The sequence below is a fragment of the Doryrhamphus excisus genome, linkage group LG21, assembly GCF_037039965.1.
Source record: "Doryrhamphus excisus strain RoL-2023G ecotype Guam linkage group LG21, RoL_Dexc_Guam_v1.1, whole genome shotgun sequence".
Taxonomy (NCBI): domain Eukaryota; kingdom Metazoa; phylum Chordata; class Actinopteri; order Syngnathiformes; family Syngnathidae; genus Doryrhamphus; species Doryrhamphus excisus.
The window spans coordinates 3029997-3041450 of NC_136377.1; the positions used below are offsets into that span (position 1 = coordinate 3029997).

The 11454-nt window shown below is 38.3% G+C and overlaps 2 protein-coding genes across 2 annotated transcripts in view; one reads left to right on the forward strand and one right to left on the reverse strand.

Annotated features, from left to right (window-relative positions):
* Window positions 1–516: 516 nt before the first annotated feature.
* Window positions 517–11454, forward strand: part of mogat2 (monoacylglycerol O-acyltransferase 2) — a 49162-nt gene continuing 38224 nt past the window's right edge. Inside the window, exon 1 of the mRNA XM_058087339.2 lies at window positions 517–649. Coding sequence (XP_057943322.2) covers window positions 542–649 — 108 coding nt within the window. The 5' untranslated portion in view covers window positions 517–541. The remainder of the gene's footprint in view (window positions 650–11454) is intronic.
* bhlha9 (basic helix-loop-helix family, member a9) lies at window positions 3141–4740 on the reverse strand. The gene has a single exon (XM_058087340.2). The coding sequence runs from the start codon at window positions 4247–4249 to the stop codon at window positions 3377–3379; it is 873 nt and encodes a 290-aa protein (XP_057943323.2). The 5' UTR covers window positions 4250–4740; the 3' UTR covers window positions 3141–3376.

Below are 11454 nucleotides of genomic sequence, written 5' to 3' on the forward strand. Positions count from 1 at the left end.
AATCCTACCCCTCCATCTGGTACTTTTACAATCAGTAACTGTTACATTTGTTCACTTCCTGCTTTCCTAATATATTTTTTTTTATTTATTATTATTTTTAAATAAAAAAAATATTAGTGTTTTATATAATCATATATAATATTTTATATAATAAAAAATATAATATATTTTTTTAAATATTTATTTATTTATTTAGTCACATACCGAAGTACCAGGTGATATCATACAATGACATAATGGGTACCATAGTAAGTGTCATTATAGTGATATATATATATATAGCACATCATGACTGGTTCTTAGCAAACATCAACTGCTTGTATTGTTTCTTAAATTGGCTCATCGTTGTGCATTGTTTGAGGGTCTTATTCAATCCATTCCATAGTTTGATTCCAACAATTTCCATAGTAAGTCTGTTCTTTTGAGTGCCTTTCTTGCTGTTGTGTTGAGCTTTGTTGCAAAATTAAAAAACCCAAACCCCAAAGTATTTTTATGACAACTGAAAGATGCTGTCATTGCATGTCCACGGAGTCTGCTGAAGATGAGAACATCAACTGGCACTGCAGCGAGTGAGAGCCGTTGTGCCAAAGGAGGAGGAGAAAGAGACATGCTGTCACTGTGCGCCGTCAGCCACGCTCGTCTCGCACTGGTGAGTCAAGGTTTTCCAGTGATTCATGTCTGCCAAACCACGGTCCTCCTTTTTTCACACCACGCGCATCTTATTCTTCCAATTATTCCACTCCTCCTCTCCATTTATCACTTTGTCCAAAATTCCCTTTCCTTCCTGCCTGTTAATTGTCGCAGTACACCAGCATGCCTGCCGTTAGTTCTCCCCAGGCCAACTCTTTTCAGCACGGTCTTTAGGGCCCTTGGTGCGGCCTCCAGGATGTGAGAAAAATAAATTCCCACACCCATTTGTACCTGCGGGCCAGTGCCGCTCCGACAGGGGATTTCACCGCACTGATGACGGGGCACGGTCTTCCTTCCTGAACCCACATAAATCTGTCGGTGAACGCCATACCTACAGTGTAATATTAAAAGTGTTTTTCATGACCTTGCCGCTCAGGAGGGGAGAGCAAAGCAGGCTGTTGTTGGCTAACCCGAGCAATACGTGCTTAGAATTAGTTCATTTTTGACTGACGCAAATTTATACAAATACCAGCTGACCTGACTATGATGCGTGTTAGCATGAAGTCCCTAAGTTTACATTAAAGCTCATTTAACAATCACTTAAATTGTTCTTGCTATACCTCCTGGTTCAATACATATATAAACAAAACATGTTGGAGTGATTGTCATGTGACTATACCAGGCCATGGCTGCCCCAAAATGGCGGCATGTCAGGTAGGCTAGCTTATTTTAAGACCATTTAATTATCCTCATGCTTTAATATAATGTGAAATATTACAAATCAAATGTTCTTACGATATTCTACAACAAATTCAAATTTCCACCAACATGGCAGCGTGTTTGGTAAGCTAGCTTATTTCCTTAAGCTTATTTTTTGCCGTTTTAAAGCTCATTTAATAATCATTCAGTGTCAGATTTTAAAGTTGATCTTTTCTTACTATATTTTATGTGTTAAATTCATCTAAAAATAAGCTACAAAATATGTTGGAGTGATTGTCATGTGACTATACCAGGCCATGGCTGCCCCAAAATGGCGGCATGTCAGGTAAGCTACCTTATTTTAAGACCATTTAATTATCCTCGTGCTTTAATACAATGTGAAATATTACAATTCAAATGTTATTACTATATTTCTACAATGAATTCAAATAAAAAAAAAAAAAGCTGGAATGGTTATCATGTGACTATGCCAGGATATGGTTTTCCCCCAACATTTAGCGTGTTAGCTAAGCTAGCTCATTTCCTTAAGCTTATTTTTTGCCGTTTTAAAGCTCATTTAACAATCATTGGGTGTCAGATATTAAACTTCATCTTTTCTTACTATATTTTTGTGCTCAGTTCATCTAAAAATAAGCTCCAAAACATGTTGGAGTGATTGTCATGTGACTATACCAGGCCATGGCTGCCCCAAAATGGCAGCATGTCAGGTAGGCTAGCTTATTTTAAGACCATTTAATTATCCTCATGCTTTAATAGAATGTCAAATATTACAATTAAAGTGTTCTCACTAAATATAAGCTACAAAATATGTTGGAGTGGTTGTCATGTGACTATACCAGGCCATGGCTGCCCCAAAATGGCGGAATGTCAGGTAAGCTAGCTCATTTTAAGGCCATTTAATTATCCTCATACTTTAAAAGAATGTGATATATTACAATTAAAGTGTTCTTACTATATTAAAAATATAGCTATTTTAAAAATAGCTAAAAATAATAATAATAATAATTATTATTATTATTATTACAGCCCATGTCCTTTGTGAAGCCATCTTCATCATTAGGTAAGCTAGCTTATTTCCTTAAGTTTATTATTATTTCCTTAAGTTTATTATTATTTCCTTAAGTTTATTATATAAATATATAAATTATATATATAAATATATAAATATTAAATATTTCATATGTTAAATTCATCTAAAAATAAGCTCCAAAATATGTTGGATGTGACAATTTAGTCAAGCTCATTTTAAAGGCATTTGAATATCTTCATTGTTTGAGTGTCAAATATTATAACCCATTTTTATTATTACCCATTTTGGAGTGGTTGTCATGTGACTATCCCAGCACGTTGCGGCAGAAAGACCCTTCATTTCCCTCAATTGCCATTATTGAAAACAATAATAACAGATCAACCATGTGCACGGTGACCATGTATTATTCCATTATTATTTAACTTTATGTGGCTCCAAAAACATGACAAGAATGAACTTGCGAGGGCATTCATCAAGTGAGCAAAGGACCTCTGTCAGTTTACACGCACGGCGTTACAGCCTCCCGGCCAGAGGCTATAATCTATAATCTAGCACTCGTTGCAGAAGTCCAGGTGATGTTTGGAAGTCACCAGAAACAAACAATATATAATTGTAATATTTAATTTGGATGTTTAGAAAACAGCTTTACAAATATACAGACAGTCAAAGAGCAAATAAATACATTTGTACAAAAATGGCGGCAGATGTGTCAAAATGATCATACTTCCTTATGATGCAAATACAAAGAAGAAACTTGCATTACCTAACAGTGTAGCCCAGAATTTTTTAGCTCAACGTCAAATATAATATTATATAATATAATATCATCCAGCATCAGTGAATGACAACAACACCGTTTTGCGTCTTTTAGAACGTTCTGCACCTGATCATTGCACTCATATTTATATTTGATGAATTACATTCCATGACTCAGTTAAACCGATCGCCAAAATCTTCCCTGAGATCATTCAACAGTTCAACGGCGTTCACGGTAGTTCACAGTATTTCTGAGCCCACAGAGAAATTGTGCTCCTGCTCCTGCAGGTAGTTCATCTGCCAGGGAAGTCCCAAATTCGGAGACGGCTCCACAAAAGTGTCCATGTAACCCTGAGTGCAGGAGCCCCATAATCCAGGCTGGTACCCCAACCCTTCACCCACCTGAGAGAATCGCAGTGGGCTTGGCGGATGTTCATGAGGGCTGCCACAGTGGCCACGTGAGGTGTAAAGGTGTCCTTCGGTGGGGTAACACGGGTAGTGTGGCGATGGCGGGCATGAGGAGATGCTGCTATCCATGTAGACGTGAGGCTCCATGGGGAGCCTGTACACGTGGGGTCCCTGTTGGGGCTGCAGATGTTGGGATACGGATGCATGCCAGGGAGCGTAACTCTGGTGCTCCAGACGAGGCATCGTCACTCTTGTCGGCTCAAGTTGAGAAGCCGCTATTGGCGTCGGCGCCGCCGATGACCTGTTGCATTCCCGATGGGTGCAGGGCTTTCCGGGAGGGTTAGTGCTCAGGAACACGGAAAGAGCAGAGATCCGATTGATGGCCCTCTGAAGTGTAGCGATCTTGGAGAGACGTTTGCCGCTAAGGTCGTGGTTCAAGGCAACCCGGAGAGCATTGAAGGCCTGGTTGTAGTCCATAATACGTTTTCTCTCACGGACATTGGCGGCCATACGTCGAGCTTTGGAGCGAACTGGCCTATTACGTTTCTTGGTCTGACCCTCCTCTGGGTCGCTCGGGCTGCTAGTGGAGCTCTCGCTGTCCTGGAACGATGCCTTGGGACTTCCTTCGCTCTCACCTTGACCAAGAGCACCAAGCTCAAGCTCTTCTTCTGAGATCTCCGATTCTGCGACGCTGCTGCAGCTCATTGTGTCAAAGTAGTAAAGACTCGACGTCGGTAAGAACAAGAACCCTGCAGATGCTCAAGGGGCTGTCGGTGTTTGCTACTTTGCCGACAGCCCGGCTGTTCTCCTCCCCTTTTACTCCTCTGGAGATCACTTGTACCTCAGGACAGGTCGGCCTGCTTTTTATAGCTCCTGAAGTCACATGGTACAGTCACCTGTAAGGAATGGTGCACTCTCTCCCTCTTCCAAGTTTATGAGTGCCCTTCAGCCAAATGGCACTGTCACCTCCTCCTCCTCCTCCTCTTCTGACTCTCCCTCACATCCCTTACAAGTTGCAACATTTTACGCCGCCGCACAAAAACAAAACGCACATCATAATCGGGAAATATCAATCCAGGTTTTTATAGAGGGATGAGTGCTCCGATAAGTCCTTCCGGCGATTACAAGTGGCTTATGAGAGAATTAGTTTACCTTTCTTTTTGACACATTTACCTCGACTATGCTGCAAAATGGTACAGCAGTGACAATAGGGAAGTAGTAAGACTCAAGTGTGATTATTTAATCTGAGGTATTTTAAAGAATTTTATTCCCTCACTCACATACTTTTATTAGCGGCACGGCGGTCTAGTGGTTAGCGCGCAGACCTCACAGCTAGGAGACTAGGGTTCAATTCCACCCTCGGCCAATCGCTGTGTGGAGTTTGCATGTTCTCCCCGTGCATGCGTGGGTTTTTCTCCGGGTACTCCGGTTTCCTCCCACATTCCAAAAACATGCTAGGTTAATTAGCGACTCCAAATTGTCCATAGGTATGAATGTGAGTGTGAATGGTTGTTTGTCTATATGTGCCCTGTGATTGGCTGGCCACCAGTCCAGAATGTACTCCGCCTTTCGCCCGAAGACAGCTGGGATAGGCTCCAGCAACGCCCGTGACCCTCGTGAGGATAAGCGGTAGAAAATGAATGAATAAATTAATGAATATTGCCAAAAAAGTACAAAAAACCCTGACATTACATATATAATTATTTAGAAAATTACTTAAAATATTAATTTAGATGTATTTTGATTTCTATTAGTTTACATATTTTTATTACATTTTTTAAATATGAAAAATATTTTTTATGACTGAGCTGCACATTGGTCGAGTGGTTAGCGTGCAGTCCTCACAGCTAGGAAACCTGTGTTCAATCCCACCCTCGGGGGGGACCCCTTTTCTCCGGGTACTCCGGTTTCCTCCCACATTCCAAAAACATGCTAGGTTAATTAGCGACTCCAAATTGTCCATAGGTATGAATGTGAGTGTGAATGGTTGTTTGTCTGTATGTGCCCTGTGATTGGCTGGCCACCAGTCCAGGGTGTACCCCGCCTCTCGCCTGAAGACAGCTGGGATAGGCTCCAGCACCCCCGCGGCCCTCGTGAGGAAATGAATGAATGAATGAACATACTTTTATTTTTCAATCTCACTGAAACAATACCATAACATTGATGTTTTTATATCCTTGTTAGCTTGTAATGACTGTTCAGTTGGAGCGGTTTCTTTCTTTCTTTTGTATTGGACTATGTATGTCCAATGTCTGTGTAGACAAGGCATAATATATGTTTTGTTGGGATGAGGTTGGAATCTGGGTGGTTAGGGGGGTGGGACTAGATAAGTCTTGACTTCTTCCTACTTCCTTTCGAACATGTGTAGCTTTATATATACATTAGTATTTTTATTTGTATTGATTTTAGTTGGTTTGTGGTGTTTTGGATGTTTTTTATGATTTTTTTTGTCTCACATACTTTTATTTTTCAATCTCACGAAACAATACCATAACATTGATGTTTTTATATCCTTGTTAGCTTGTGATGACTGTTCAGATGGAGCGGTTTCTTTCTTTCTTTTGTATTGGACTATATATGTCCAAAATAATATATGTTTTGTTGGGATGAGGTTGGAATCTGGATGGTTAGGGGGGTGGGACTAGATAAGTCTTGACTTCTTCCCACTCCCTTTCGAACATGTGTAGCTTTATATATACATAGGTATTTTTATTTGTATTGGTTTTAGTTGGTTTGTGGTGTTTTGGATGTTTTTCATGTTCGAAATAAAGAAAAAGAAGAAATAGCAGTGAAGGCATTCAACGTGAGTGACAGATCACAATGGGTCTTCAGGACAAATTGCACACTTATCCAAGTGACCCAGTCTTTTCAACACATTTCCCATTTTCCTCAGGTCTGAGAAGGTAGATTTGTCTTGCAATTAGGGGTCTCAAGAGTGGCGATTCACCCCTCTCTCCGTCTCTCTCTCTCTCTCTTTCTGCTCAGGTTTAAGGGCCATGTAATTTAAAGTAGCTTCCCTTGGAAACCATCCTCATAAATCAGGCTTGGGCAGCACCTCAGGACAAGAACGGAGCAAAGCCTTCAAACTTCAAAGCCAAGAGGAAAAAAACAAGGGCAAATACTTTACAATTAGAACCTGCAATTGCTGCTGGCTGAGGCTATCCGTCTTCCAGAACGTGTTGCTCGTGAACATGGTTCCATTTTTAAACACGGAGACTTGTAGTGCTTAGCGTTGTTTCGTGATTTAAATGTCTTGGAACAGATCTTTGCTCAAACACCAGTGGAATAACAGATCCAAAATGGGATTTCTGAATGGAAGCAGAAGGTCGGGTAACTAAAGGGGAAGCCCTCAGATGCTGAACTGACGGTCGTTGAGGAGCACTACTTCCTTCCTGTAGTCCTCTTTGTGTTGAGGCTTTTAGACACTATCGTTTAAACAATTACAACCCATCAAGACATCTCTTCATGGTGGGAATGCTTTTCTGTCTGGAAGATTAATTAGTGTTGGGAAAATTACTTTCAGAAACCTAATGAGTTATAGGGCTGCGGCTATGAAGGGATGTATTGATTCATTTTGTTCAATTAATCAAGTAATTGGATAAAATACTCTTTAGACTCTCTGTATTTGAGGAAAAAATGTTTTTTTTACAGTTATGTCCAATATATTTATATATGTTATGTTCTAATTAGAAAACTAAAAATACAGCAAATATGGCAGCAGTACTAAAAAAAAAAGTAAAAAGTCAGAATATTGAGAAGAAAGCCGTAATTTTATACATAATTTATTTGTAGAATATACATAGAATAATGTAATATTTTAAAACAACAAAGTTATTATTTCTGGAAAAATTAGTTTGTGGAAAAAGTAATAATGTTACGAGAATATAGTCAAAATATTATGGGAACAAAGTCATAATTACGAAAAGAAAATTTACAAGAAGAAAGCAGAAATAAAAAAATATGTAAAAAATACTCAATGGAAAAAGTCTGATTCTTACAAGAAATTAGTTGCAATTTTCCAAAAATTTGTTAATATTATATTAATATTATTTGTTAATATTATGAGGAAAAAACAATGTCATAATTACAAAAAGAAAATTTACAAGAAGAAAGCAGAACTTAAAAAAATAATTATATAAAAAATTACTGTATGGAAAAAGTCTGATTCTTACAAGAAATAAGTTGCAATTTTCCAAAAAATTGTTAATATTATGTTAATAATATTTGTTAATATTATGAGGAAAAATATTGTCATATTAGTAGAATAGAGTTGAAATATTAAAGAAAAAAATATTATTTTTTTTAAAGTCACAATATTATGATTTACAAGAAGAAAGCAGAACTTTAAAAAATATATATATATAAAAATTACTAAATGGAAAAAGTCTGATTCTTACAAGAAATGAGTTGCAATTCTCCAAAAATTTAATATTATATTAATATTATTTGTTGATATTATGAGGAAAAATATTGTCATATTAGTAGAATAGAGTTGAAATATTAAAGAAAAAAATATTATTTTTTTAAGTCACAATATTATGATTTACAAGAAGAAAGCAGAACTTTAAAAAAAAATTATATAAAAAATTACTCAATGGAAAAAGTCTGATTCTTACAAGAAATGAGTTGCAATTTTCCAAAAATTTGTTAATACTATATTAATATTATTTGTTAATATTATGAGGAAAAATATTGTCATATTAGTAGAATAGAGTTGAAATATTAAAGAAAAAAATATTATTTTTTTTAAAGTCACAATATTTTGAGAAACAAACCGAGGTTGGAATTTTTGGAAATTGGAGACTCTAAATTGCCCATAGGTGACCGGTCCTGGTGTACCATAGTCAGCTGGGATAGGCTCCAGCATACCCCATGGATGGATATACCAAAGTTCTGCGTCCAAAAAAATCAGCTAATTTTTTGGAACTATTAAATTGATCATGAGATTCTCTTGACTACACTACTGCATTGGGGTTGTCAATATTCAGAATAGAGAAAATTAAATAAAAAATTTAGACAATCGTCAAATCTATCAACCTCTGGGGGGGTCAATGTTTTCTGCGAGCCATTATGAATGATTGTTTACTTCCATAAATAACAATTCTTATCGTTTTCTGTTCAACCTGTTCAATCCACTCCATTGAGTTTTCAGTCACGTCCACACCTTTTCAATAACCCTGCTGATCTTCTGCAAACCTTTTAAAGCAAAACAATTCAGCCAATTCCGCTAAGCTCCAAGGAGAGCTCAACCTTTACCACATGCTATGGATTTATGGCTTTACAAACATTTCAGATTTACTGCGGCGTTGTAAAGAACCGCGACTACAGACTACAGACTACAGACTACTGACTACTGACTCTGTGTCCATTCGTTCTTGACAAGTGACAAGACACCGGTAATTATCCGCCGCCGCAAATAAATCATAGCATTTTATCCTTTTGCCCTTGATGGAATAACCATTTTCAAGCGTGTCCAATACTACTCAACTCAAGATTTGTAAATCTCCTGTTTGAGCCCCCAGTAATGACCGGTTGTTAGCCCGTTTGTTATTAGAGGTCTGTGTGCCAAGCGTAGATGTATATTTCCAAAGGGGTAGTTAGCGCTAATAAGCGAGTAACGTCTGGGTTCACTAACCTTGGCTTTGCAGTGGTATGTTAATGCATGTTTTTGGCTTCTGTAAGGAATTTCCACACCCCAATAAAAAAATATATATATCGGTGCAAAAAGGTGTTAGCGGTTATCTCACCAAATTTCTATTGTTCCATGTTGATGCATAAAAAGAATTACATAACATTTGTTTATTGCATCAATGTTTTTTTGACTTTATCAGGAAACTCTATTTCAACAAAATAAAACCCCCCAAATTTTTTTTACTACATTTTAAAATGGTCTGGTTGTAATTATGACCACTGTATTGTTAGGGTGGGTTTCGACACGGTTATAATAATATGACTATAAAGCAATATTTTGAGCCACAACTGAAATCATAAGTGTACAATTAGCCAACACAATGACAACCAGCTCCTTTTATCATCATGTAGGCTTCAGGGGATTCTCATTTTGACCGTTTTTTCCAGTTTACATGTAAGGTGAATTCACTCATTTGATTGGCTGATTTCACATTTACAATTTGGATCATGGAAAGAATGGCAAGAAGGACAGTGAACCAAAATCTGGACCTGTTCTGCTGTTTTTGATTTCACTTTATACTAAAGTTATGTTGCTGAAAAAACAATAACTTTTTCTACCTTTTCTTGACATTAATATATATGGGTCAAAATTGACCTGAACACCATAGATCAGGGGTCTCAAACATGCGGCCTGCGGGCCAAACATGGCCCGCAGGACACCAGTTTGAGGCCCCCGTCTTGATATGAAAGTTTAATGTTAGTGCAGCCCGCGCAAGTTTGATATGGATGCTGTATGGTATCATGTACCCAGAAAAAATTATTACGTTTGATTCATGTTCATGTTAAAGGTTAAATAACTGTTAATAGTTATCCTCCCTATCCGTGTGGAAGTGGTAAGTTTTTGGCTATTTAAGTTTAAAGGAGGGCGGCATGGCGGGTGAGTGGTTAGCGCGCAGACCTCACAGCTAGGAGACCAGGGTTCAATTCCACCCTCTGTGTGGAGTTTGCATGTTCTCCCCGTACATGCGTGGGATTTCTCCGGTTTCCTCCCACATTCCAAAAACACGCTAGGTTAATTAGCGACTCCAAATTGTCCATAGGTATGAATGTGAGTGTGAATGGTTGTTTGTGTATATGTGCCCTGTGATTGGCTGGCGACCAGTCCAGTGTGTACCCTGCCTCTCGCCCGAACACAGCTGGGATAGGCTCCAGCACCCTTGTGAGGAAAAGCGGTAGAAAATGAATGAATGTACGAATGAATCATTTGAGTGTTAAGTTGCTGTGTGATGAATTTAGTGGTGTTAGTAATGTGTTCTTTGAAAGATGACACAGTGTGTCAGACTGTTGACCTCTTTGACAATTTTGCTTCCCTTTGGCAATATTATTAGACAATTCAATGAAGGCCAGTTAATGAACCAGCAGCGTTTTTTGAAGTGTTTATATATTTCAAAACGTAAGTGACATAACTCAAAAAGCCTATTATTAGCATGAAGTTTGGTATTTGCTCTTTCTCCCTCCATTTTTGATCATTAACTCAGTTTTTTTAAAATTCCGACTATTATGACCCCTGGTACAGGATACACTACGTGCGTCCACATTTTTGTCTGTCTTCATAGAAATATCTGATGAGTGATTAATGAGACGTTTTTGTTGCAGGTCATAAATGTAAGCTGGTTGCCATGGAGAGAAAAGACACAGCGCTAATGTTTGGGTCAGCGACAGTCCTCTGCAGTCTCTAATTTAACCATAAGGTGAACGCTAATACAACCTTTTTTTTTTTTTGGTGATTTATGCCCTTCTATGAAACATGCAGATCCGACAGTTGCTGATGATGTCATGACGTGACATGACAGTTTCCTCCCCTGCTCTTTAAAACTTGACTCACAATATGAATCATTTCATTTTTAGTGGATAGTATTTATCAAACGCAAAGTGAAGTGATCGCTGCAAAAGTTGCACATTGATTGCGTATTTGTGGGGGGGTTCTCGAATCTTTACGTTGAGTTAAAAAAAAAAACGTCATTCTTAAAGGCGGAGGTTTATGTTCATTGGACATTCCTTCCAAAGACAAAGTTAGTCATTACGCTGGGTTGTCATTAAAGGGTCCGTTGGTAGTGTTGGAACATGTGGTCAAGGTTAACTGTCTGTAGGCTAGTTCCCACACAGCGGCACAGTATTTAAAATGGTGCCCCCCCCCCCCCACAACCCCCCACACAACCCCCCGACAAAGCATCACAGCCATAAGTTTACAACATTCTCTTGAATGGATATGTGTGTGA

Excerpts from the sequence above, each read along its gene's own strand:
- bhlha9 (XM_058087340.2), bottom strand. The coding sequence starts at position 4,249 with ATGAGCTGCAGCAGCGTCGCAGAATCGGAGATCTCAGAAGAAGAGCTT.